The sequence below is a fragment of the Pterocles gutturalis genome, unplaced genomic scaffold (genome assembly GCF_000699245.1).
Source record: "Pterocles gutturalis isolate BGI_N339 unplaced genomic scaffold, ASM69924v1 Scaffold52490, whole genome shotgun sequence".
NCBI lineage: Eukaryota > Metazoa > Chordata > Aves > Pterocliformes > Pteroclidae > Pterocles > Pterocles gutturalis.
In genome coordinates, this window is record NW_010142857.1 from 883 (window position 1) to 26,944 (window position 26,062).

The 26,062-nt window shown below is 39.6% G+C and overlaps 1 protein-coding gene across 1 annotated transcript; it reads left to right on the forward strand.

Moving 5' to 3' along the window:
* Positions 1 to 421: 421 nt before the first annotated feature.
* On the forward strand, positions 422 to 13,684 carry BMPR2 (bone morphogenetic protein receptor, type II (serine/threonine kinase); the record flags this gene model as incomplete). Its single annotated transcript, XM_010084500.1, has 7 exons — positions 422 to 536; positions 2,161 to 2,321; positions 4,016 to 4,163; positions 5,121 to 5,257; positions 8,906 to 9,078; positions 10,120 to 11,399; positions 12,981 to 13,684. Coding segments are annotated over 7 exons (2,265 nt in total), but the record flags the coding sequence as incomplete, so codon positions are not given.
* Between the last annotated feature and the right edge of the window lie 12,378 nt (positions 13,685 to 26,062).

The window sequence follows — 26,062 nt, forward strand, 5'->3', positions numbered from 1 at the left end:
CAGGGGAAATGCCAGTGAGAGATGTTCAGTAATATTCTGTCAGTGATGATGGTTTAAAGTCCACTATTTAGTAACCCAGGCTGTTATGTCTGCAGTTGCCTTTCTTCTTCTGTTGCTCAACAAGACTTTTTCTGAAGAATAAATCAAGTGCATGCTTTGCTTTTGTTTTATAATTAATATCATTATTTCTAAAGGCAATCCCTGTTATTTTGTGATAAATTTTCTTTTACACTTCTTTAGATAAACCAAATGGCAGCACTAGAAGTTAATGAAACTTTGGTCCAATCTTGTGTTTTAGAATAAACACAGAAGCAGTTACAGGATTACACCTTTCAGGAGCAATGGATAAAACTGACTCTCCTAAAGATTTAGAGTTATTCAACTAGACAATGATTTTTAATCCAGTATTTTTTTTTTTTAGGGTTCTTTGTGCAAATATTTGAGTCTCCATACAAGTGACTGGGTGAGCTCCTGTCGTTTGGCACACTCTATAACCAGGGGCTTGGCGTATCTGCACACGGAGCTGCCTCGAGGAGGTAAGGCCAGGAAGGGATTCCAAGATGTTCAAGATACTCCTGTTTCTATCAGGTGGTAGATTCCTGCCTTTCTTTTTTCACTGTGACAGTGAGATGAGTAGGAAATAATGAATGCAAAGAGACATTACTCAGAACTTCTGATATGTTATTTCCTTCTGAACAATCCCATGTTGTGGGCTGCATCTTTGATGCTTGTATGAAAACATGGAGTAAGAGCCAGCAGAGCCCCAGAGAAAGGCAAGAGGAGGAGGCAGAGTTGTGCAGTGCTGCTGTGTCATGGCAACAGATTACCAAAGACCTGGAGCACTGGATGTCTGTCTAGCAGAGAACAAACAGATGGGGTGTTCTGTTTGTTTTTGCAGTTCAGACACAAATCACCAAAGCAATTTTTAGTTTGTGTGTGAACTGTATACACAAAGAAATAATTAAATCTTCTAGCTACAGTTTTATTTATCATATCTCTTGATTTTTGTCTAAGGACACAGGCCCAGTCTTCACTGTGTATAAATGACACTGATGGACTTTGAGTGTTTTATTAGAGCACCGGATGTAAGAACATATTGATTTATATCTTTATATCTCTGCTTATGTGCTTCAGCCAGCATTTCAGCAGCTGAGATACTGTGATTATAAAGCAGGTATTCTGAGATCTGTGATGTATCAGGCTGCAGAATATGACCCTGAATAGCACTGAAGCATTAGCTTTTTGGCAGTAAATAAAAGGTTGTTATCATTAATTCTATGTTAAGGTGCTAATGTTTGGATTAAAATTCTGAAATATGTATCTCAAGTGGTGAGCATCAACTCTAGCAAAGAATGACAACCGAAGATGCTGTTAAAAGTGGAAGGCTGAAAATACATGAATCAGTACTCTTATGTGTCATTGAAACTGCAGCTATCATCTGAACTTCATCATTTTGAAATATGAAGACAGGTGTGTCCATTAGCAGCCAGAAAATGTGTAACCCTTGCACCATAAAGAAGAGACAGCCATTGTCAGGCCTATGAATGCTAGGAAGGAACTCATGGAGTAAATTCTACAGTAAAACTGTTTCTATAATTCTGGCTGCTTTACTAACAAAATAAATTGCATATAAACTAGGAACAACTGAGATTAGTCTTTGGAAAATGTCAGATCTCTTGCAAGAGGAACATGTTCAGACTCTCTAGAATAGTATCATCTACATACCTTCTGAATAGGTGCCAGACCCAATCATAACATAAATAGTTGGTGCTGTATTTGACACAGGAGTGTGGATATGAGAGAGAGCATTTGGAATGGCTGTCAGGGCTGAGGCACCAGTTCTGTGCTTAAGGGCACGATGTCTCCCCTGCCAAAATCATGCTGAAATATCCCTTGGAAAGAAGCTTATTGGCAAACACTAGAACTGTATATAGCAGTAGCCTAATATATTGTATAGACAGAGTAAAACTCTGAATGCCAGTCTGTTTTCTATAGATAGCATACTGTGGAGCTCATTATAAAGAAGCAAAAATGTTATTTTTCTAAAAGATAAGTTGATTTTCTGTTTATAATAGCTGAGCAGACATAATGAGGTTCTCTCATTTTGCCAAACAGTAGACCTGCTTAAATAATAACAAGCACTTCCATATGTCCAAATAGACCATTACAAACCTGCAATATCCCATCGTGACTTGAACAGCCGCAATGTACTGGTAAAGAATGATGGAACATGTGTAATTAGCGATTTTGGACTCTCCATGAAGTTAACTGGAAACAGGCTGGTACGCCCAGGTGAGGAAGATAATGCAGCCATTAGTGAGGTAAGTATGAATTAAGATTAAACCAGTGTATAAAGGAAGACAAATTAGTATGGAAGTAACACTGAGAAATAGTTTCTGTTCCAAGGTAAATGTTAAGGTGGTACAATTCCTGTAAGGGAGAATTGCTGCAATATGTGTGGGAAGTGGCTGAAACCTTGATAGGAAGAAATTGGTTTTATTCTCAAAACACTGGAAAACAAACCTAGCATTTTGTAAAGGTGATAGATTAGCAACCCTGGAGCCTGAAGTTTTCTGGGTGAGATGTGAGAAGATGCAAGGTAGGTTTGGTTGCCACGTTGTTTGCAGTGTTGTGGTACAGGCCCCTTCAGTCTTGTACTGCAAGTATCAACTGGCGACCAAACATTCTTTGGTGGTTTTGATGTTCATTTTTCTGAAATGGTGGCATACCGCATTCTGCATTCTACAACCATTTCTCTGTGTGTTGTCTGCAATTTTCCAGATATATCTGGGAGAGTAAGTGCATGTAGAAAGACATGGACCAATTGAGAAAGAACAGGGACAGAATAATGGGATGCTTGAAAGGAGTACCTTAAGGAAAAGATGAAAGAATGAGGGTTGTTTAGAGAAGTAAAGACAGAGATAGGTCTTCAAATATGTAAACAGCTTCTACAATGAGAAAGGAATAAACTTTGATTTCAGTGTCAATAGGACAAGAGGTAATGGGATTACATTGTAAGAGAGAAAATTTAGGTTAGTTACAAAGAAATCTTTCTATCTGTAGAAGGCAGCCAGGGTCTGGAATGGACTGCTGAGGATGCTATATAGCATTAGCATCATTTTATGAATTTAAGGAACAGATTGGGAAAACATCTGTTAGGAGTGGGTTAGAATGGATTCTGGGCAGAAAGATGAAATTGAGTTCTTAAGCTTTCTTTTTTATGATGCTGTGATTCAGAGTGGGGTTTTTTGTTGTTTTCTTTTTGTATAAGCATAAATACACTGACACCTGAATATAAGCTACTGAAATACAGTGAGACTATTTTAAACAAAAAGTGAAAGTCCCTAATGGTTCAGTAGATTTGTCATATTTGTGCTTTTACAGAAAACCTTTACATTTCATTCAAATAATGTGTTTCGCAGTGCTAATCACCTTCCCATAGAAAGCAAGCGCTATAGTAATAATACCTAGTGCACAGGTCCTCTTTTTAGATCTCCCCTTACTGAACAAAGAAACAGGGAAACCACTGTTCAAAATGCAGGGATATAGAATAAACCTGTGACAAAATAATGTCGTACAAGTACTGATGGGTGATTGCACTGATCTAACATATTTCCTAGTGGAAATGAATAGATATCTAGGGGAGAGCCTTGCTTACAGTTCAGGAATAAAGGGAACAAGCTCCTTGTTCAGCACCATCCTCTTCCATTATGATGCATGTCTTGGTGTTTAACAGAGTAATTTCAGAAAAAATAAACATTTTTGCTATATCATATTGCATATGAGAGCATTGAGTAAGGCACAAAATTATTTTGTTTTGGTACATACAAAAAAGTGACAAGTAGGGGAAGGGTTTTATTATGACTACGGTCCTGATGAGAATCTATAAGCTGAGGACATGGATTAGAAGAGAACTCCATTTTTCTTTCCTGTAGGAAATATTAAAAAATATAAATCTCCATAATAAATTGAATTTGGAAGTTGACTCCTGATTTGAAGCTTTATGTTTTTCCAGGTCGGTACGATCCGCTATATGGCCCCAGAAGTGCTTGAAGGAGCAGTGAACTTGAGGGACTGTGAATCTGCTTTGAAACAAGTAGATATGTATGCACTAGGTCTTATCTACTGGGAGATATTTATGAGATGTACAGACCTCTTCCCAGGTAACTAAAAGAACTGGAAAAAACATAAGTAGCAGAAAGTGCTACCAGCAACCAAAGCTACTCCCTAGCCATAGCTTTTTAAAGGGAAGAAGGGAAAGAATTTTCTCAGTTGTTTTTGCCATTAAGTCGGTGCCATCTAGCGTTCACGATGATTGTTGTCAATACAGTGTATTTGAGTGTGAAGTACTGTTCATGCTGAAAGACTTTAAATTATCTGTTTAAGCTGTTTCCAGGTGTCATGGTATGTGCAGTTTGAGCATTATTATCCAGAGTTTACAAACATTGAGAGTTAGGCTGATGGCAAAGGCAGTACTCTAGGTTCTTAGAACTGATAAAGTGCCTGAAGTGTCTTTCAGACTCATGAAAGAATGGATGGGAAAGAACAGGGATTTAATGTAGCCTTTAGTCAGTCATACTTTTATTTATGCTAGAGACATTGAAAATTCAGGGAAAGCCACACCTGTAACATAAAACAAGAGGAAATAGACTGTTACAATTTAACAAATTAGAAAGTGTCACAACCACCATCTTCTTCCCAAGATACAGCATATAGAGTTGATGTGACATGCAGCATTCTCTCTGTAGTCAAACAGCTGCACTTCATGTGCAGAGACTTATAATCTTGCTGGGCTTCCTCCCAAGTGAAGTACATGAATATATTCAGCCAGTGAAGTTTCACAGAAATTAGGTGTCATCCTCAGGCTCTAAAGACATTCTGAATGTGCCACTCAACCAGCAAAGCTTGAAAATGCTATCCTTTGAGAGGCTGCTGAACAACACTTAATTCATTTGCAGTCAATTTTTTTTTTTTTTTAAATGAAGTCAGACTTTGGGGGAAAGTGGAGAACATCTTGATAAACAGAAACTTTCATACTACCTTTCATCACCTGAAAGCCCTTGCTCCGTCTTTTCTTTTTTAATCTGTGATTTTTTTTTCTTTCTTTCTTTTGGTGACAGGGGAATCTGTGCCAGAGTACCAGATGGCTTTCCAGACAGAAGTCGGAAACCATCCCACTTTTGAAGATATGCAAGTCTTGGTGTCTAGAGAGAAGCAAAGACCAAAATTCCCAGAAGCATGGAAGGAGAACAGTCTGGTGAGACAGAATATTTCCAAAGAAACAATCATTTAACCAGCTATAGGGTGTACTCACTTCCTAAAAGCAATTTTTTAATACATTGTTTTAAAAATTTTTGTTAGTATTCAAGGATTAGGAGCTGCTTCTGTCTGGACTTCTTAAATATGGAATTAAGTTTTTAGAAAGCCATTGACATGGAAGCTAGGTGTCTTTTAAAGAAAAATACTATGATTATTATCAGATGTTGAAGTGTGATGGACAGAAGATAACTTGTTATATTGTTAGACAGGATCTGTAGTATTATGCATGAAGTGCCCACATCTTCTCTGTATGCTGGATGAGAAACATAAAGGCATTTTCTGCCTTTTGACATCTTATAAATTAATGACACTCTAAATAGTTGGCAAAAATGTAAATATACTCTTCCAAAACTAAAATCCATAAACATTGTTATAAACTTTTTCTGAAGTTGTGTAGTCCTCAGGATTTGCAGAGACTACACCTTCTAGCAATCGTTTTATTATAACTACATTTGAAATTTTATATGGCTTAATTTGATCTGCAATTTTTATTTTCAAGACTGTAAATGTAGTAATGTTGTTTGTTGTTTTGAGTTAGTATAGCTTGGAGCCTTGCTTGCTGCAGCAGACCAACAAGTTAGAGCAAGTCAGCTGAACTCTGGTAGGAGTCTGTGTGCTTGCTTTTCATCTGCAGCAGAGGTGAGGTAACACGACTCCCCTTAGCTTAGTGGGAGTTGTTTGTTTTTTATTACAAGCAAAGTGAAATGCAAATGGTTACTGTGTTCCACCTGATACATGGTATCTTGTTTAAGCTAAACGAGCTTGATTGCCAGTATGAAAATTACATACTTGACTCTTATTTAAAAAGATGCTTCTAGTTATTCCCTTACTGAAATTATGTCCTTCAATCTTTGCAGACTTTGCTAGATGATAAGTATGTAGCTACTCTGCAGATAATGGGGAGCCTAAGGCATCATCTATGTTGGTACTTGTAAATATGTATGAAACCTATTTCAGAAAGGAGCATAGCCTCCAGTATTAACACTGTTGTAAAACATGTTGTAACTGAGTTGAGAGCTTCATAGAGAGGTTCTTTTATTACACAGTTTTGGCCAGCCAGTCTTAAGGGGGGGTGGGAAGAAAAAAAATCCACACCCAAACTATACAGGAAATCAAGCAGCAACTGTTTTAACTAGCCATGTTGGCAAATGCAGTGTTGGAAGAACCAAGCTTGACAGCTGTTTTTGAAGACAGTTATAACTAAAACAGTTCCAGAAGGTTTGTTTTCTTTTGCAGACTACCATTTTAAATGTTAATTATGTTCTAACAAGCTGATAGACTCCAGCATTATTAGACACTGAGCTACTAATGATCTCCATATTTAAACTGCCTAACACATTCTTTGTGTCGCCACTAATTCTTTTGCAAAAATTCAAAATAGTAATGGTAATGATGATAAGTCCAGCTCTAGGGCTGTATCTACACCATTGCTTTAAGAGAAGACTAAAACAATCTGTAGTTCTGTCATGGGTATCAAACAACCTACTTCACCCTATGCCAGTCTAGAGTAACATCTGAATGAGCACTGCAGGGTAGATGATGTAGAAAACTAAGCTCCAGACAATCTCACCTTGGACCTAACCTTCTGTATCTAGTGCATGGGATAAAAGACTTTTGTCCATTATTTAAAGCTATGCTGACATGCTGGATTATAACAGTTTCATGCAAATTAATGTTAGAGAAATGTATTTGCCCTTTTCATTTGAGAAACAAAAATAAAAAGCAATGTTTTATTTTTTAGGTCACATAATTAAGGCACTCAAATATGTGGACTCTTAGATTTATCATTACCTATGCAGTTTCAGTCTGCTTCTTGAACATAAGTGTTATGATACAGATCTTGATTAGCAGTATTGTTTTTCACAGTAGAAATCAACAATCTGAGCAGATGATGTGCATAAAAGATTTAAACGGCTATAAACTGAGTTGGGATGTTAGCAGCATTCTTGTCTCCTTTGCCAAACCTAAAGCAGGGCCCAAGCTTGACTTCAAAGGTCAGGACTGAAGGACAGTAATAGAATAATGCAGACTTCCTGCCCCTTCTATCTTTTTTTAATGAGTGCTAGAACTTGTAAGTAGTGCATTTTAGTATAGGTCTCTTGGAACCTGAAATTAATAGAAAACACATCACTGTGGTAAATGGGAAGCTCTAGAACTTCAGTTTTGTTAACTATCTATATGTTCATCACTGTGCTCCTTTCATGATCCTTAAAACATCAAAAGGATCTGCTAGAAAAGAGACAAATTAAATATTAGTTAAATTTACTGCTGATGAAACCTGTAGGGGACAGTCTTACAAAGGGCCAAGACAGGAGATTAGGGTGTCCACTGACTTAGAGATATGTCTGAATTGTGACTAAATCAAGTCCTAACAGCTGATTGAAGCCTTTTTATTCTGGGAGAGAAAATGGATCCAGTACACTATGCTGTCATTGTCCTTGAAGGTGCTTTTAGACTCATGTCCCTCAGCTAAGAGGGGTGTAGTTGCTTAGCCCTTCTTCGATCTACTGTGGGAGGGGAGCTAAGAGATATGCTTGTGTGGAAGCTCATCCCACCTGTGCAGCCGTAGCCACGTCCCTAAGCAGCAGTGACTTCCCCGGTGCAAGCGATGCCAGGAGCCTGCTCTGTGGGCAGCGAGCTCTTGGCTGGCATACAGATCTAGTCCTGGCTTTCTCTGCCAGACGTTCTGGCACACAGGCAGTCAGCAGGAGCCACTGAATGCCTCAGTGCCCAGCTGGGTCTATACACAGTCATTGGTGCTGGAGAGGTTAAAGCTGGGCTGTCGGTGTGAGCTGTTCTCGCAAACCATATACAATCCATGGGCCATAGATTGGCAGCAGGGACCAATACGTGTCTGCCTGGTTTTTGCACTATGGATGTGGTGGAAGCAGAAGTGTTCAGTGCTCATAATTGCAGTTGTCTCCTCTCCAGGTCTCTGACCATATGGCAGCACGTTTTAGAGGTCTTGAGCTCTAATCCTAACTGTACAATTCACCCCATGGTGTGATCCCAGGAAAGTGTGTCTGTTTCCGTTTCTTCATCTGTAAAACAAGGGCAGCAATAATTTCCTCCCATAGCGCAGACATTCACTGATATTTATGAGGCATTTGGATGTCACAGTAGTGAACAGAGGAAGAAAAGCACGAGGAAATGAGCAAGGCTGCCTCATTTGCACACAGTGCAGGGAAGCAAGGCAGGGGCCATTAGCTGAATTGTGAGGATAACAATGACAGTATTTCCAAAATATCATCAATCCTTAGTACACAGCTTTCATTAAGGCAGGGAGAGTGAGCTGAGCATGCATACATCAGAGAGGGCTGGCTGAAGGTTGTATGGACAATGGTGAATGTAACTTTTTCTAAACAATTGTCTTCCTAGTTGGTGGGTATGTGAAGTATGATAATATTAGTCCTGCATATTGCTGTTATTAGGGTAAACTAGCTTTGAATGAAATTGTATGTCTTCCACTTCTCTTTCTCAACAGCTTGTGACTGCTTTCATGCATACAGAATGCTGTCATAAAACAGGGAATATAAAGGGAAAATAATTTAAGATAAAGGGGTTTTGTTTATTTGTCTTCTGGCAGGCTGTGAGGTCCCTTAAAGAAACAATTGAAGACTGTTGGGATCAAGATGCTGAAGCCCGACTAACAGCACAGTGTGCTGAGGAGAGGATGGCAGAACTCATGATGATTTGGGAGAGAAATAAATCAGTTAGTCCAACGGTCAACCCAATGTCAACTGCCATGCAAAATGAGCGGTAAGAAGAGAAAACATTTGGTTTTAGTCAGCAGCAAATGCCCAATGCAATGCTCAGCTTACTCCAGGAAGGAAGCTAGCGCACACTGCTGGTTTAATGTTTCTGCATCCATGAAGTGGGTGTGTGTTACGTGAGCTAGTGTGCATATAGCTATTGTATGACATGATTCTGATCGCTTGTGTTCTCAAGATCTCCTGTGTGCCCCCACAATTCTGGCACTTTTTTGTAAACAACTGTACTTCTCACAGAGGGACCTTTTAAACTGAACTTGGGCAAACTGTCCAAACAGGCTTGCAAAGATATGAAGTGACTGTGAATTATCTTTAAGGACTGTTGCTAAATGATGCATAAAACTTCTGTTTAAAAACTTCTGTTTCTTCTGAAAACTGTGAATTAGCAGGCAATATGAGTTCACGAAATCACTGAGTCTCAAACGTGTAACTTTTCAGTTAAAGAATGTCAGGACCATTGTTTAAGTCGTCGTTATTCTGACCCCAGTGAGAGAGGTGCTTATATGTGATCCAGAGGGAGTGAGAATTTGCAGAACTGGCATTAGTGATTAATAGTATGCACTAGAGATCTAGATTTGAGAGGAGAGTAATGTTTCTGATAGTTGTAATGAAAACTAAATTGTTAACAGATTTTTCATGGTTTAGGACTTTGTGTCTTTTTCCCAGCATCACTATCTCCATCTTGTATGTTGAGTTCTTCTTACCCTCCTTCAGCATCACTTCTCTGCAACTAGAGCAGTACCTTAGCAGTGAACTGGACAAAGAGCATATTGGACAAATAGAAGAAAATTACTGTTGTCTGAGTTAATTGTATAAGTAACATCCATGACAAAATTGCCATCCTAGTAAAACCAGTTTTCTGCTACCTAGGATTTTTCAAGGAAGTTGCTGAAAGATCTCAGTTTGTACTGTATCTGTCCTTAGTTTATGCATGAAAAGAAAGACATTTATCTCTCCTAAATGGGAGGCTTTATGATATGAGGTGATTTTTACATGTATGATCTTAATATCACTTATTTTTTTCTTAAAGGAACCTGTCACATCATAGGCGTGTATCAAAGATAAGGCCATATCCAGATTATTCTTCCTCTTCCTACATTGAAGATTCAATCCACCACACTGACAGCCTAGTGAAGAACATTTCTTCTGAACATTCAATGTCCACTACACCATTGACTTCAGGGGAAAAGAATAGAAACTCCATTAATTATGAGCGGCAACAGGCACAAGCTCGCATCCCTAGTCCTGAGACAAGTGTCACCAGTTTATCCACCAATACTACCACCACCAATACAACTGGCCTCACTCCTAGCACGGGCATGACCACCATATCCGAAATGCCTTACTCCGATGAAACAAACCTACATACTACAAATGTCATGCAGCCAGGTGGGCCCACCCCTGTTTGTCTGCAGCTAACAGAGGAGGACTTGGAGACAAATAAATTGGATCCAAAAGAAGTGGATAAGAACTTGAAAGAAAGCTCTGATGAGAATCTGATGGAACATTCACTTAAGCAGTTTAGCGGGCCAGATCCGCTCAGCAGCACTAGTTCCAGCTTGCTTTATCCACTAATAAAACTTGCAGTAGAGGTGACAGGACAACAGGACTTCACACAAGCTGGCAATGGGCAAGCATGTTTGATTCCGGATGTCCAATCTGCTCAGGTCTATCCTCTACCCAAACAACAGAACCTTCCGAAGAGGCCTACTAGCCTCCCCCTAAACACCAAAAATTCAACAAAGGAGCCACGGTTAAAATTTGGTGGCAAGCACAAATCAAACTTGAAGCAAGTGGAAACAGGCGTTGCCAAGATGAACACTATCAATGCTGCAGAACCTCATGTCGTGACAGTTACCATGAACGGAGTGGCTGGGAGAAACCACAGCATAAACTCTCATGCTGGCACAACCCAATATGCCAATGGGACAGTGCCGTCTGGCCAGACAACCAGTTCGGCAGCGCAGAGGGCTCAAGAAATGCTTCAGAACCAGTTCAGTGGAGAGGATGGTCGGCTGAATATTAATTCAAGCCCTGATGAGCATGAACCCTTGTTGAGGCGGGAGCAACAGGTTGGCCATGATGAAGGTGTTCTGGACCGCTTAGTAGAGAGGAGAGAGCGACCACTGGATAATGGCCGAACAAATGCCAATAACAACAACAGTAATCCATGTCCAGTACAAGACACAGCTACAGTCAGTATCCAGAATGTAGCAAGAAATCCTGGGCAGACCCAGACTCGAAGAGCACAGAGGCCTAATTCACTGGATCTATCAGCCACAAATAGTTTGGATAGCAGTAGTATGCAGTGTAAGTGCCTGCAGGACTTGAACAGTTTCCCTGACACTTTTTTACTTAATAGCTCTGTGTATCTGCTTGAATAGAAAGTACTTCTGTGTCTCCTGTCCCTCCTCAAAGCAGACTTACTAAATCCCACATAAATTTAATTTTTATCAGCACAATTTCAATGCTCTCAATAAAGTCTTGTCTCCATAAACTCCAGCAGATGTTAGGTCACTATCTTCCACATACGTGGAATAAGCGTGTCCCTTATAACCTATCCACTCTGACTCTAGGGAAGTAATTCTAGGGAAGGAAGTAATTTCTAACTTTCATTATTCCTTGCAAGGCAACTTCCTTGGCAGCTGCAAAGCATATTGAAAAAGCTTCCTATTTCTTCCTTCAGGGGAACATTATACCTTCTTTTCCTTAGTTTTCCTAATTCTCTTAAGAGTAGCAGGCTCTAAGATGGATTGATTAAAATTATGTATTATAATAACTACTTATACACTACATTACTTTTAAAGCAACTGATTTTACTGGATTAGCCCAGCCTAGACGGATGGTCAGGCATTCTCTACTTTGCTATCTGAGCTCCAACAATTACAGCAATCCTTCATCAACTTAACCGTGTGCATATTAAAAATTAATCAAAATAGTTAAAGAAGGAATTGCTTTTAAAAGACTCCTTCTGAATAACTGTCTAAGAGTTTTATGGCCAAAGATTTAAGAGGTTACAATGGGGCTCTCCTTTTTACAGTAGGAATGTAATCATGTAGCTCAGAAACAAACCAGAACAAATCTTTTAAGAAATGTAGTTGAATATTCAGCAGGGGAATGTTTAAGCCTTCCTTTTAAGTAGGCAACCTTAATTTTTGTCTTAACATGTTGACTTGACTTGAAATTTTATTGAGGTAAAGAAAAAAAGATTATTGCAGTAACTTTCTTTAATTGAAGATTAAGTTAAAAGAAAGGGTTTGAAGGTTATAAAAAGTGAAAGTTTTTTTAACAATCAGATTTTTACTGCTGAAATTTTATCACGAATGAAGTTGTTTTTTTAGTTTTGCAACCCAACATCCCAAATCCTGACTTAGGATCTTCACAGAGAATGGACCATTTTGTCATCAGGTGAAATGCTTTGCCAGGTGCAGTAGGATTAGGGGACCTATGATTTAATTATGCTATTAAAAGTTTAGCCTTTACTGTCCTGCAATAGCGACATTTGTTTGTACCTCCCATTAAAAGTAATATAAGATACTATGATTGCAAAAGCCCCTCAAGTGTCAAATGCTGGTTCTGCTGTTTGATGCCAGTGTGCATTCAAGGTAACACAAGTTATTTCACTGAAGTAATTTCAGACAGAGAACAGAATCTGACCCCTTGTTTTAGTGGCAGCTACTGTAGTTGATATACCTGTTGTGCCTCTGCCACACAGTGTTCCTTTTGTGTGATAAGATTTTGTTCTTCTGTTGTTTTGCATGAGTAACAACCCTGGACTCTCCAGTCTGATCTTATCTTCCTCATAATATTTTTTTCTACTCTTTTTTTTTTTTTTTTTTTTTGGTGGTGTTTTTTTGTTTTGTTGGTTTGGTTTGGTTTTTTTGTCTTCAGTAGGTGACTCCTCCCAGGATGGTAAATCAGGCTCAGGAGAAAAGATCAAGAAACGTGTGAAAACTCCATACTCACTGAAGCGGTGGCGTCCTTCAACGTGGGTCATCTCCACTGAGCCGCTGCACTGCGAGGTCAACAATAATGGCAGTGACCAAGCAGTCCACTCCAAATCCAGCACTGCTGTTTACCTTGCGGAAGGAGGCACTGCCACCACAATGGTATCAAAGGACGCAGGAGTAAACTGCCTGTGAAATACTTTAAAAGCCGACAAATGACCTTTTTTTGCATTATTTGAAACAAACATGCAGAAGACATTTTAAAAAACTGCTTTCTCCTCCTGTCAGCAACCCCTACCAAGGACTCGCTTTAAATAGATTTCAGCTATGCAGAAAATTTTTAGCTTATGCTTCCATATTTTTTATTTTGTTTTATTTTTGAACGTTTTTGCACTTTTATTTAGTATCGCTAAAGTTAAGTCTGTCTGTTTTGACCACGGAATATATATATGTGTATCAAAAATGTGGTCTCAAAATATTTTTTTAAAAAAAGTAACAAAAAAAGTATTGCTGATAATCAGTTTGGACCAATTTCTTAAGGTCACTAAGATCATAAGCAGACTATAAGACAGGTTTGACTGCAGTGGTGTCTTGTAACCATGTTTTGATTTCTGTGCACAAGCTAGTTTGTATATTTCTATGTTACAATGTGTATTCTCTTTTGAACACCCTATTTTTCTTGTGTCATGTTGAAACGTGCAATAGTCTATAGTTCACAGTATGCGTTATTGAAAAGTGTGTTTCTAAAACTGTCACATGTTCCCCTTTTTGTATTTGTTAATTTTTCCCTGACAGTTGAGCAGTCAGCCAGTCATGACAGTGAACTTTGCACACCGTAGCCAGCTTGAAGCAGCTGCCTATATCACCTTGTGCTCTGAGGTGACAATGCATGAATTTTCCCCAAGTTGAAAGGGCTTTGAAAGAAGGAACAAAAAAAATCTGAGCTCATACCTTTCCTTTGATCCTTCCAAATCAAAATGTTTCCTTTATAGTAGTAGGTGCCAGCCTGTGAAGTTCTGAATAACAAAATGTTGAACAAATGCAAGGAAACAATGTCAGCCATTTTTCCCATTTTATTTTGTGTGCAGTTTCACCCCCTGTATTTATGTAAAACCTTATTTAGATCACTAATAATATACATTGAAAAATACATTTTATTCTGAAATTTTAATAATTGTCATATGTAAAAGCTCTAGTGAAGATGGGTTGCGAACGCGTTTTGTTTGCACAGAGGAAAAAGTCATGACTCTTATTTGGCACAAAACAGTTTTGTGATGAGTCACAAATTTTTCCTGATTTACCTCCTTACAGACAGTCTGGGGTAAAATTACCCTGATTACTTATGCAGGTAGGTGCATCCTAATTGACTGTTGTTGCTGAGTTGAGCTGAAACTCATCCTGCCTTCAGACTTTTTGGAGTCCCTCATTCATCTTGTTAAAATTTGTTGCATGCTTTTAAAATTCATGGTTATGAGTGTTTGCAGGGGAGGGCTGGGTTTTTTTCCCTCTGCTTAGACCCTTCTTTCAGTTTGTATGCACATTGATTTTAGGTGTCAGTGAACATGAATGTAATATCTATTGAGATAAATTGGTCTTTCACCATCTCAAGTAAACCTTACCTTTTTTTAGAATTATTATTTTTACTGTCTACTGAAAGAAAATTAATTACCTTCTTGGTCATGACTGCCTGCCCCCTAAGAAATATCATTCCACCTGAGAAATACTCTTTCTGATTGAAAACACTTCAGTAAAAACCATTTAGAGAAAAAAGATATAACACGTGTCAGTCTTTGGTACTGAGCAAAGTTTTATCACTCTATCTGAAAACCGATGATGTTCAAAGAAAGAAAATCTATTCATTCAACCTGCCAAACTCCTATGGCAGGATACTGGCAGCAAACAATTGCCTCCCCCAGCCTGCCTCCTTTCAGCTGACTGAAACAGATGCTCTGTGCTTTCAAGCTCATTTGTTCCCTTACTGTTATATTATTTTTTGCCCCTGATGTAAACTTTGCCAACCCTGTTCTTCTATATCTGATGACACAACTAGCATAATATATGCCTTGTTACATCTAATTCTTGCTGTTTCCCAAACTCCCTTGTTTATGCTTGATTGCTATGATTTTCTCTTGTAATGCTTCTTAATGTTTCTTAGACTCTTGTAGATATCTCCTAGAGATAACTCTTTAAATCTAGACTTTGATTAAGTATAGTTGTAGAAATACAAGCTATGAGAGACATTTTGGCTCCCTATGTTCTTTAAGTACCAGTTTGAGTAGTACCTTTCATCCTTGAGGCATAATTCTGGTATCTGCCTGTATAAATACACAGTTTTATCTCCCCTCTTCAAAAATACAGCCTTTCTCTGGTTTTACTTTTTATTTGCACTCTGGCTTCCCATCTGCTGCAATCTCGCATCCCAGATGTTGAAAACCTGCCAGTTGCTCAGCTGGGTTTCAAGACATGAATCAGAATTTTTGGCATTCTGTTCATAATGCTGGCTGTGGTTTTCTTCTCTTTGGGCCTTCTTTGAGTCTTCATTTGAAATACAGTATGTTGTTTTGTGATGAGCGCTCTATCATGCATATTGAAGAATCTTCACTCAGTGACTTTTTGCTTTGCCTTGCTTGTATCATCCATCAGCATTTCAGAATGTGGGCTGAAAAGTGTATTGAGGACACTCTTATCCAACTTGAAACACTCTGGGGAGAGAAAAGTTATTTGCTCTGACTACTGTTTCTTTCTGCTAAGACAGATTTGCACCAGTCTCCTAGCCTTCCTTTTCAGGCCACTCCTTTGTAAGAAATCCAACTTTTTTTATGCTCAATGCAATCAAAATCATTTTAATACCAGATGAAAATGTTCTTCTGCAGTTTTCCTTGAACATTCTTAAAGCAAACTTAATAGTTTATTTTCCTTCAACTATTTGTATCACTTGCTGGAAGGCCTTTGGGATGAATTGTAATTAGTAGAACGTATGGGCTTTGTAGTCTACCAGGGATAAATTTGTAACATGATAGAAATATGTACTTTATCACAAAATACCCTATAGAATAAATAGAGAAAAACTTTATTTTTAAAGGTCAGTCAAAACATACTCTTCAGTAGGTACCGAAATATTGTAATTCTGCATAGCTAGATGAGATCAGATTAGCAGTTTGGTTTTAATGCTTAATTTAGCAATGCCCTTTTTTTTTGCTCACAGCACATAATCCAATCTCCACAGAATACTTTCTCTGTAAATTAAATGATACTGAATTGTATCTCATAGCATGGGGAATGATCCTTAACCAAACAAAATACATGTAAGAGAGAATTCTACAGATCAGGCACATGGATAGTTGATAAATGTACTATAATCAGGGGAGAGAAATGTGGTTTTTTTTTAAGAAAAAAAGGATAATAATGAAAGTTGATAATTTTCTATCAATTACTCATGTAGATTGCAGACAAGAAAGATATAGCAAAATGAAAATAGAATGATAGTTTAAATACCTATTAATTGTGCCACTGTCAAATAGGCAACAGTAGAATATTTGGTATGGTAATTTATAATGTATAATTCAAGTAAAAATGTTTGAGCAAACATTTGTGATGTTTGTATATATAAGCCAAAATCTTACTGGTTTTAGAAAATTATGTGCTAGTAGAAGCCAGAAGAGTTGCTTAGGTTAATGCATTGTCTCTTTTTCTGTTTCCTATATAGAGTCATCAACATAACGTGATTTTTAAAATGTGAATTCTAACCATGTGAACAGACATGCCTCATAATCAGATTTATTTTCTTCTAAAATCCATATTTACAATATGTATAGCTTCATGTGCTAAACAATTAGTATTAAGAATGCATTTCTTGAAACTCCAGGATGCACTTAAATTAAATTACAGAGCTAAAGGTAAAGGAATTCCTAATTTAAAAGGAAACCAGTCAATACTGTCATCATTAGAATATTCTCAGAAACAAAGAACATTTCTGCTTGGTTTGCTTTCTTACTGCTGTTCATTTGTATCTTGTTTCCATACAGAAAACTACCTATTTTCAAAGACAACAGAGTTTCATTATTTTCAGTGCACTGGGGCCAAAAAAACAATGCAAGATGGATGCTGGCAGGTTTCAGGAAACAAACAAACAACAAAAAAACCCAACTTATAAGTATGTTTAGAAAGTATGTATCTTCCCACCTGTCAACTTTCTCTAAAATAAATCTTTAAATCTTTAATCTTACCTGCCTCAGAAAGGAGAACAAGGAAGTTCTGTATTTGTAGAGAATAGATTATTGGGCCAAATTTAATAATAATTAACTTTTACTTTAAAAATATATATGTATACATTGTATATGCCATAGTTTCAGTGTTCAGAGCATTTTACTCTAATATTCTTCTTTTAGGTGTTAAAAAAAAGTCCACTAATATAACATTACTAGGTCTATGTTCCGATTATAATTTTCTTTCATGAAAAATATTCAAAAGATTGTAGCTATTCTGCCATTGAATCGTTGTTATGGAAAGTTTCAGCCTAATTAGGGAGAATTTTAAAACTCACATATGCAGTCGATACAGGATAAATTAATTATGCTGTAATTTTTACTTGTATAAAAATGATGGCAGTTCCCATTGCTGAAACAAGCTCCTTTAAAGTCACAAAAATAATAATTGTAGAACACAGTAGCATATACATGACCTGATGTCTAATTGGAAAATTTGGAGCAGCTTATAAAAAAAAAAAGTAATCTAATTGGTTAGTCTATGAAAGTTGGATTATAGACTGGAAAACTTTGTATTTTGCATCAATTTCTATTATTTTAATTTTTCTCTCTGGTGTCCCACTATCCATTTTAACAGGTAAATATATTCACCTTTTTTAATGTGCTTATTATTTTTTGTTCAACTTTAAGCCTTTCTTCAGTGAAAAAGCTATACATATTGCAGTGAAGACAAATATGTTTTTTTTAATGTAAACTCTGTATGTATTTAGATGCATATGTATGTTGTGCATAAATTGCAGGGTTAAATTCTGTGAGTTACAGCATCAGGTGGTAGCACTGGTAGCAAGTATAAAGTTATTTTTCATTTGCCATTTTTAAGTTGTCTTTAGTGCATCACATTAAGCTGGGATCAGACTATGACATATAGTACAGTAGTTCAAGATCTCCCATGACAGCCTTCTCACTGATTGTTTAGGTGGAATGGATTTATGAGAGAGAGAGAGAGGAAGCTGGGAATGCACATGAAAACTTTATCGAAGCTGAGTAATTTAAGGTACCTCTCTTAAAGATCAAAAAAGAACCCAAAATACATAATACATGATAATTTTTACAATGTTTTTTTATGTAGTAGCTATAGTTACATGCATGGTTGCCATTTAAACACAGTATCGTAGTCCATTAAATCCAATTACATTTTAGGCTTCTATATTGCCATGTAAAACTGTAGCTGTAGAAATACATCCCTTTTTTGATCCCCCTACCCCCTAGTAGATTCAGTTTTTATGTGAAATAGTAACAAATCAGATTTCCCATTTTGAAGTTTCTTCTGTACTGACTAAGACTGGTAGCAGAACTTCCACTTCTGCAGAGAACAGATTTGGGTGCTTCTGCGAATCAAAATGGGAGTTGTGTTTGGCACAAGTGTATCTGAGGAAATCAACATCTAATCACGGAGCGCTTGAGCCGAACGCTGTTGAAATCAAAGAGGAGTCTGACATTCATTATGAGCAAAGGAGGGTTGGGTTCTGCTGGCAGCGCTTTTAAAAATTCACTGGGAGGATTAGCCCTGGGAAAGCGAAGGTGGAATGTGGGACCCCGTGGGCGAACCCTGGCTACTGATGTCTTGAGGGGTGTTGGCTGATGCCTGGTTCAGGCTGTCAGGCCAGGCCAGTACTGGTGCAGCTGTGGTTATTGTCAAGAAGTGGAACCGCATCACTGGGAGTGGAGGTGGAAGGTTTCAACATAAATTCTCATTTACACCAGAGCCCTTTAATGTTGATCTGGGTTCATGCAGGTCTGATTTAGAGGCTGCTGTCAGACTGTGCGTCACCAGTATGAATTCTTTTCATGGCCTTTTCTATTTATTTTGCTGTCTTTTAATATACATATGTGCATAATAACCAGGAGGTAGACAGAGTTACGTTAATTTATAATGTAATTGTCAGATATTTTTAAAAGCCTATTGATCAGCAATTGTTTAAATTTGCAAGTCGTTCGGTTGGTTAACTTCAATGCAAACATCATGCTTCAACAGACGCAGTAACTGTCACGTAAGGAAAGTTACTGTCAGTAAGGAAAGATATCTTCAAAATTCTCTACAGGTTTCTGCAGATACATTACAGGAGCATACATCTGTCAGGGGCATAGCATCTTGCCTGGTAATTGTTATAAGGCAGAAATAATTAGCCTTTGTAACTTCCTAGCTTCAAGGTCTCCCAAAAGCCAATTTTTGTAGCCCATTTACTTGTTTTTATGACAGAACAAAAATGTGTGAGGTTTATTTCTAGAGCACTTCATTCACTTTTTTGTGCTTCAGAACGGTATCACGAAGTATCACACTTCAATCTTGTTCATTCAAAAGGAAAGAAAATAGTTAATGTTTCTGTAATTTTTTAAAAAGTCACAAGAACAAAGAAAAAGGCAAGTCCAAGTTATAGCTGACTTTCATTTGTCACTTTTGAATTTCCTAATTTGTGACTCTTCTCTCTCTTTCACAATGTTGAAATGTATTAAAGAAGGTTTGTATGTAATGTTTCTTGTCTGCTTTTTGTCTCTAGAGGAAAGTGTGCTCTATTCACATTTGTATAAGCTGGAATCATATTTTACAATCACTGATGATTATTTTCCCCCCAAATGCAGTATGAGAGGAAAATTAACATGGCAAAGACTGATTTCTAGGGTTTGGTCTTCTGTAGAAGAAAAGATGTGAAGCTGCCATTTTCCTTATGAAAGTCTGTAAAAAGAGCATTACTTTCTGAGCGAGCTTTTCTGGGGAAGAGGGGGAGAAACCCTAGAATATGGAGTCTCATCAGAACCCTTTTGTTAACGGGTATTTTTGGTTTTTCTCTCAAATGACTGAGGAAGTATCATGTATGAATTTATAAATAATTGCTTTCAGTTATTTCTTTTGTATAAGCTGCCCAATACCCTTGCTATGCTGTATAAGTTGTGTTTCATGGAACAGTGTGAGTATGAAATAAAAAGCTAATTTTTGTTTTTTAATCATCTGTGGATGCCACTATGAAAGCTGACATTGTTAAAGCCACTACAGAGTTTTCTATGAATACTTGTAAGAATTGCTTTGTTATATATAAACCTAAATAAAGAGATTGTATTGATACAGAGACATTGGATAAGAACATTTAAAAGGCTATTCTTTAGGTCTAAAAGAAAAGGCTTGCTGTAAAATTGTGCATTATTCCATTTATTAAAGATCATATTATGACAAAAAACATGGGTTTTGTGGCTTTTTCATGGTATTATTGGCCATGTGTAGTAAGACATGCTCCCAGGAATGAGCAGAAAACCCGTTACAGCTGTGATTTGTTGGTTGAAAAATAAGGAACTACTTCATTACTGAGGGCTGAATAGGACTTTCGGACACCTCAGGCATGTGACAGATTGCACACTGCACTGGTATCGGAAAACAGTGTGAAATAATGAGGGCTTGCTGTTGCTACATTAATGCAGTGTGTGCATTAATGCCATGCCTGCATTTTTGCCCATTCTCACTGGTCAGCCAGTTAAAATGCTTGTACTGGCAACTACAGAGTTTTGAAGGCATTTCAAAGCAGTAGGCCTTATGTGGCATCTTGTTACACCTTGTCTGTCTGCTTAGTGTTTAAATGCAGAAAAACATAAGAAACACAAACAGAAAAAATAAAACAGGACAAAGCGATGTTAAACTAAATACTTTTCTCCTTCACTTTCGGCTGGGCTGCACTTGGGCAGGATTGGTGGCCACCAGGCATGTGGGAGGAACACAGCAAGCAACAAACTTTGCAGGTGGGACAAGAATTAAAAGAGCAACCCTCTGTCCTTCCCACACAAACGATTGCACTGTTTCCCCTCCCCAAGAAGAGACAATGTCATGGCATTCTTACAAGCAGGAGCCTTCCCAGCAGAGCTGCTGTCCTGTCCCAACAGAACTAGAAGAGTTGGATTAGTGATTGGCAACCCTGCCCACAGCAGGGGAGTTGAAACTAGATGATCTTTAAGGTCGTTTTCAACCCAGGCCATTCTATGATTCTATGATTAAGTCAGTAGAAGGATCCTGCAAATTTCCCCACTGACCTAGCCCAGGAGTTTGCCTGCTATTGCTCCCAAAGGTAAGGTGCTGGGAAGAGACAGGTCTTCTCCACTTCAGTCTCCTTTGTTTTGCTTCCTGGTGTTTTTCAACTCCTGATGGAAGAACATCATTTTGAAGGAGTCTTCTGGGATTTTTTACTTTGCAGTTAAGAGCTCTTCCTCTAGTTTCCCTTCTTCCAGTCATGCTTGTGGGGAACTTCAAGCTGAGCCATTAACTGGAATGACCATCATCCAAATGGTAGATACACTGTACCTGTACACAGGTGCCACTGTTCATTTGATCTCATCTCTCTCATCTCCTGGGAGACCATTGGTGAGAGGGCGTTAGTGTTTCATGGCCTAATTGCCTTTAAGGCAGGAATCAGCATGCTGAGGCTGGACATGGATGCTTGTCCATGTGGAGAACAGAGGGAAATTAATGGAAAATGGTCCCAAGAACTAACTGCATATTGCCCCACTAAGTCACCTTCCCTTCCTGACCATAAGGAAAATATTACATCTTCCCTTTACTAAGAAACAAGCCCCATCTTTCTTTCCCTTTCTAGCCATCCAAATGCTAGCTGAGCTCTGAGGCAGCCATTCTGCCTACACACATGGAGGGAACTCAGTTCTCCTCCCCTCAGTTCTCTTTCTGGAGCACAAACTGAGCCATGCCAGCTTGGGTTGTGCTACCACCACACTGCAAGCTCACTTGGGCAATGGTAACTGCAGCTTTGAGGCAAAGTTTTACACAAACTGCAGCTAAACTCAACTTAATGCTATGGCACCAGAGTGGTGAACTCCTCTTTTCTTCAGTTCCACTCCCAATGTTCCTGGGTTTGCACCAACTCCATAGCTGGAGCATCCCTGACCCTACAGTGCTGTAACACACATGTTGCACCTTAAAGCACCAAGCGCTGTACTGCGGGACATCACTGGTTCCAGCACTTTCTCTTATGCGCAGATTAGTGGGACCCATCCTGCACCTCTGTTGCTTTGTTGTTTATATCTCTCCTCCTTGCTTAATTTTGTTAATTTATTTTTGTCTATCCACAGGGATGATTTTTGGAGGCAAATAAGAAAGCAGTGCAAGTCTCCTACCTCTGTGGCCAAAGAACTACCTCTAAAATGCAAAGAAAGGAGGGAGACAAACTGGGGAACTTAATTTCTTGCTGTCATAAACAAGCAGAAAGCACCAAACTGAGGCAAGTAGTGTATGGGTTGAGCACCTGCCTGTACTGCGGGTCACCTTGGCCCCACAAATTAACCTAGAACCCCTTGGTACAAGGAGGGACCACAACAAGGCTCGCTTCCCCTGCGAGCAGGAGGCCGACTCTATGTTCCAGGCTGGATCTGCAGCTACCTTGGGGGTTTCTGCCTCAGAAAAGGATTAGGAGAATAGGACAGTTATTGACAAGAGAAGGTCCCTCCCTGAAGGAGAGCACGGTGCTTATGTGCAGTGGCTTGCTGTTGGTGCAAGGTGGCTGAGCAACACCCACTCACAGGAAAGAGGTGCTGGCCAGCCAGGTTTTATTAGCTACGTGCGGGGCTTTAAGGACAGGCCTACAAAGCTCTTTGTATCCAAAGATCTCGGTGACATTGATGGGAGCAGTTCCAGGACAGTCAGATTTCCCAGGAAGTTGTAGTCAGGAAGTCAGTGACGCCAGGGGAGCTGGAAAACCGTGTGAAGCTCTTGCTTCCCTGGAGCCCAACAGGCTCGATCCCTTCTGCCCTGCCCTGCCCTGCCCTGCCCTGCCCCGTGGGGCAGCTCTGCCTCTGGCATACCGGAGGGGAGCTGGTGGCAGCACTGCAACAAGTTGGGGAGGGATGCTGACCTGATCAACACAGAAAGAAGAAGAATTCCTGTGTGCCCGTTCCACCTTCGCTAGTGCCCTGGCAGGAGGGGATGTTGCTGCTACCGCGTGTGCAGGGGGCAGCGGTGGCAAAAGAAGTAGGCATCCCTCCCCCCCCCAGCAATTATCACTCTGCCAACAGCAAGAGCAGCCCTACCCTGGCAGGTGTGGCTGAGTCTTATCCTCAGGGCATCTGGGAAGTCTTGACTCAGCTCCACAATAACAAAGTGTTACTGGTGAATTTTCCTGATATATTTTTTACTGGGTGTGTGAGCTACTTAGGTTTAAGAAATAGTCTCCTCATAGATTTCCCTGCATGACCTTGTATACTCACCTCAGCCAGCTCTCTCCTCCAGAAAAAACAACCACTTTTATTCGGCTTTTGCTTTGCTAATGGGAAATGAAAGTAAAACAACAATAATTATATTCTCCTTTGTTCCAGAGCAGTGATGCAGCTGCAGAATGTACTTTGTGGAAGACAGCCGTATCAGTCTTCCATTTGTTTCCTTTCAGGGTTTTTTCCCCCATTTACTTCTTGCTAATTCTGATGTTATGGAAATTCTCCACGTGCAGGAGATTATAGACATCTGCTCGCTGCCATGACCCAAACATGTTCTATTGGATAAGAAGGTTAATTTTCCACAGGCAGGAAAACTCGACTATACCAAAAAGTTTGTATCTGTATAAATTCAGCTTTTCATGTTAGCCTGAAAAGTTGCTGTTCATCCAACAAGGGGTTGAAGTGGTTTGATTCCTAGAATTTAAATGGCATACTCAGGTCTTCTGCTTTTATGTCAGGTGATCTTCCACTCTTTCAGCTCTCAGTACCACAGGGAAAGTCTGTGAGAAATCCACAAATGGTGATGTGAGCCAAAGTAATGCTTTGGGGATCACTCATACCTCTTTCACAAAGACAACAAATAATGCTGCCTGAAGACAGCTGGTAGACAGACTCTGGAGCAGCCCTGTCTGTCAGGAGTGGTCTGTGGAAGATGGTTAAAGAAAGCAAGTCTGTAGTTAGTATGCAGTGTCTGAACAAACAGCTTTTCTAGATGGGGCTTGCACGGGCACTGGAAAAATCTTAAGGATGCAAATATTGGGAAAGGTTGGAAACACCTGATCCAGGTGCATTTCAATTCCTGATGGGAAGGACAGGAGCTTCCCAAGACCCTCTTTCATGGTCCAAGCACCTTTTGAGAATGAGGACCTACACCCAGTACAGAGCAGGCATGGTTTGGGCAGATGATAGGCAAAAAGCCAATGGGCAGTGTCTCAAGTGCATGGGGTGGATTTTAGGAAGGGGAAAGAACATGGAGGGAGGGTAGAGATATTTGTTTCAAGCACCAGCAACACAGTAGGACTCAGCATTTATCTTTGGTCCTGTTTCCTTGTTGTTCCTGCCCGGTGCTAATAGGAAAGGATAGCATAGGGCATTGTGTGATAAAGAGGGTACAGAGGCTGTACCAGATCATTTTACTAGTGTCACTGCTTGCAAGAGGCCTGCAAGCAGCTCCTAGCAACGGTACAGGCTTTTTTGCTTTTCCCTATCACTTTGTGCAGCTTTTGTTTGTGAGAAGTTCATGTCACCGGTTATCAGATTTCTTAATCAGAATGACCAGAAATATGGTTTTCATAAGGTATTTTTATGTGCATGGAACTGTGAGTATATGTGAGGTTAGTTTGTGGTCTGTTTTTGTTACTGATGGTTAGTCTGTATTTTTTGCAATCACTGGCATTTTACCAGTCTGCTGTAACATTGAAATTATACCTGTTTTCTCAATATCTTTCTCCTTTTCTCCCTCTTTCTTCCCCTCCCCCTTTCTTTTTGTTGGAAAGGTAATAATGGAGCCCTGCAGATATGTTGTAAAGAGTAACTTCTAGCATCTCCAGGTCTCTGGATTAGTTAAAAAATCAGATCTGACACAAATTGTAGCAAGTTGTACATCTGACCCTAGCCCATGTTGCTGCTGCACACATCAGTCTTACCGGTGCAGGCAAGGCATGTATGGGTGTCCAGAGAATCTCCTGCAGGAGGGAGGCCTTGCTGGATCTCTGCTGAGGTGGAAAGTATTTATTGGGAACCTGCATTTCTGTTGCCATGCCAAGAATTTTCTTGCAGGACCATTAAAAATTCTGAATCAGGCCACAGAAACAGTTGGCTTAAAATCACTATTTAAGCAGGCTGATTTTATTTATTGTTTGCTTCTAGAAAATGGGAATGCAAGTAAATCATGTTTTTGAGCTTTACCATGTGATCACGAGGGATAGAAATGTGCTTTTAAGGCACAGGCAAGCAGAAGTTCCCATCTGCTTACATAAGCCATGAACTGAGACTCTAAGTGAAACGTGAGGTATTTGCAGCCAAACACTAGCACACAGCAGTAGTAAAAAGGCTTGATTTGGGCACTGCGTTAACCCTAGCATAGCAGCCAGCCATAGGAGGTACTCACAGGTGCTTCTGCTGCAAACCAGCAGCAGCCAACAAGCTGCAGAGTGGGAAGCCTTCCTCTGTTCCAGGCTGGGTGCAGGAGACATGCAGGTGAACTGCACTCTGCTGGGGCAGGGAAGGAAGGAGGGAAGCAGGAGGAAGGGCAGGTTGTTTCATGATCCACCCCTGCTGGGATGCCAGCTGGGACACCTCTGGCTCCATGCGGATGGAGTCCATATGGTGGAGCTGAGCAGCAGCTCTTCCCTCTGGAGTTTTTCCTCAGCATGCAGCCATGAGGCAAGTGTGCTTAGGCGGCTGCCCCTCTCCTGGGGGAGACAAGCACAGCCCAGCACGCAGTGCAGGGTGGCTGTTGTGCTGTGGTTTCTCCTGTAGCAAAAGGGTTTCTGTGAGCTTCCAGGCAGGTTGCAAGCGTTTTCAGGGAAGCCAGGCAACACATGAGGGTCAGCTGTCC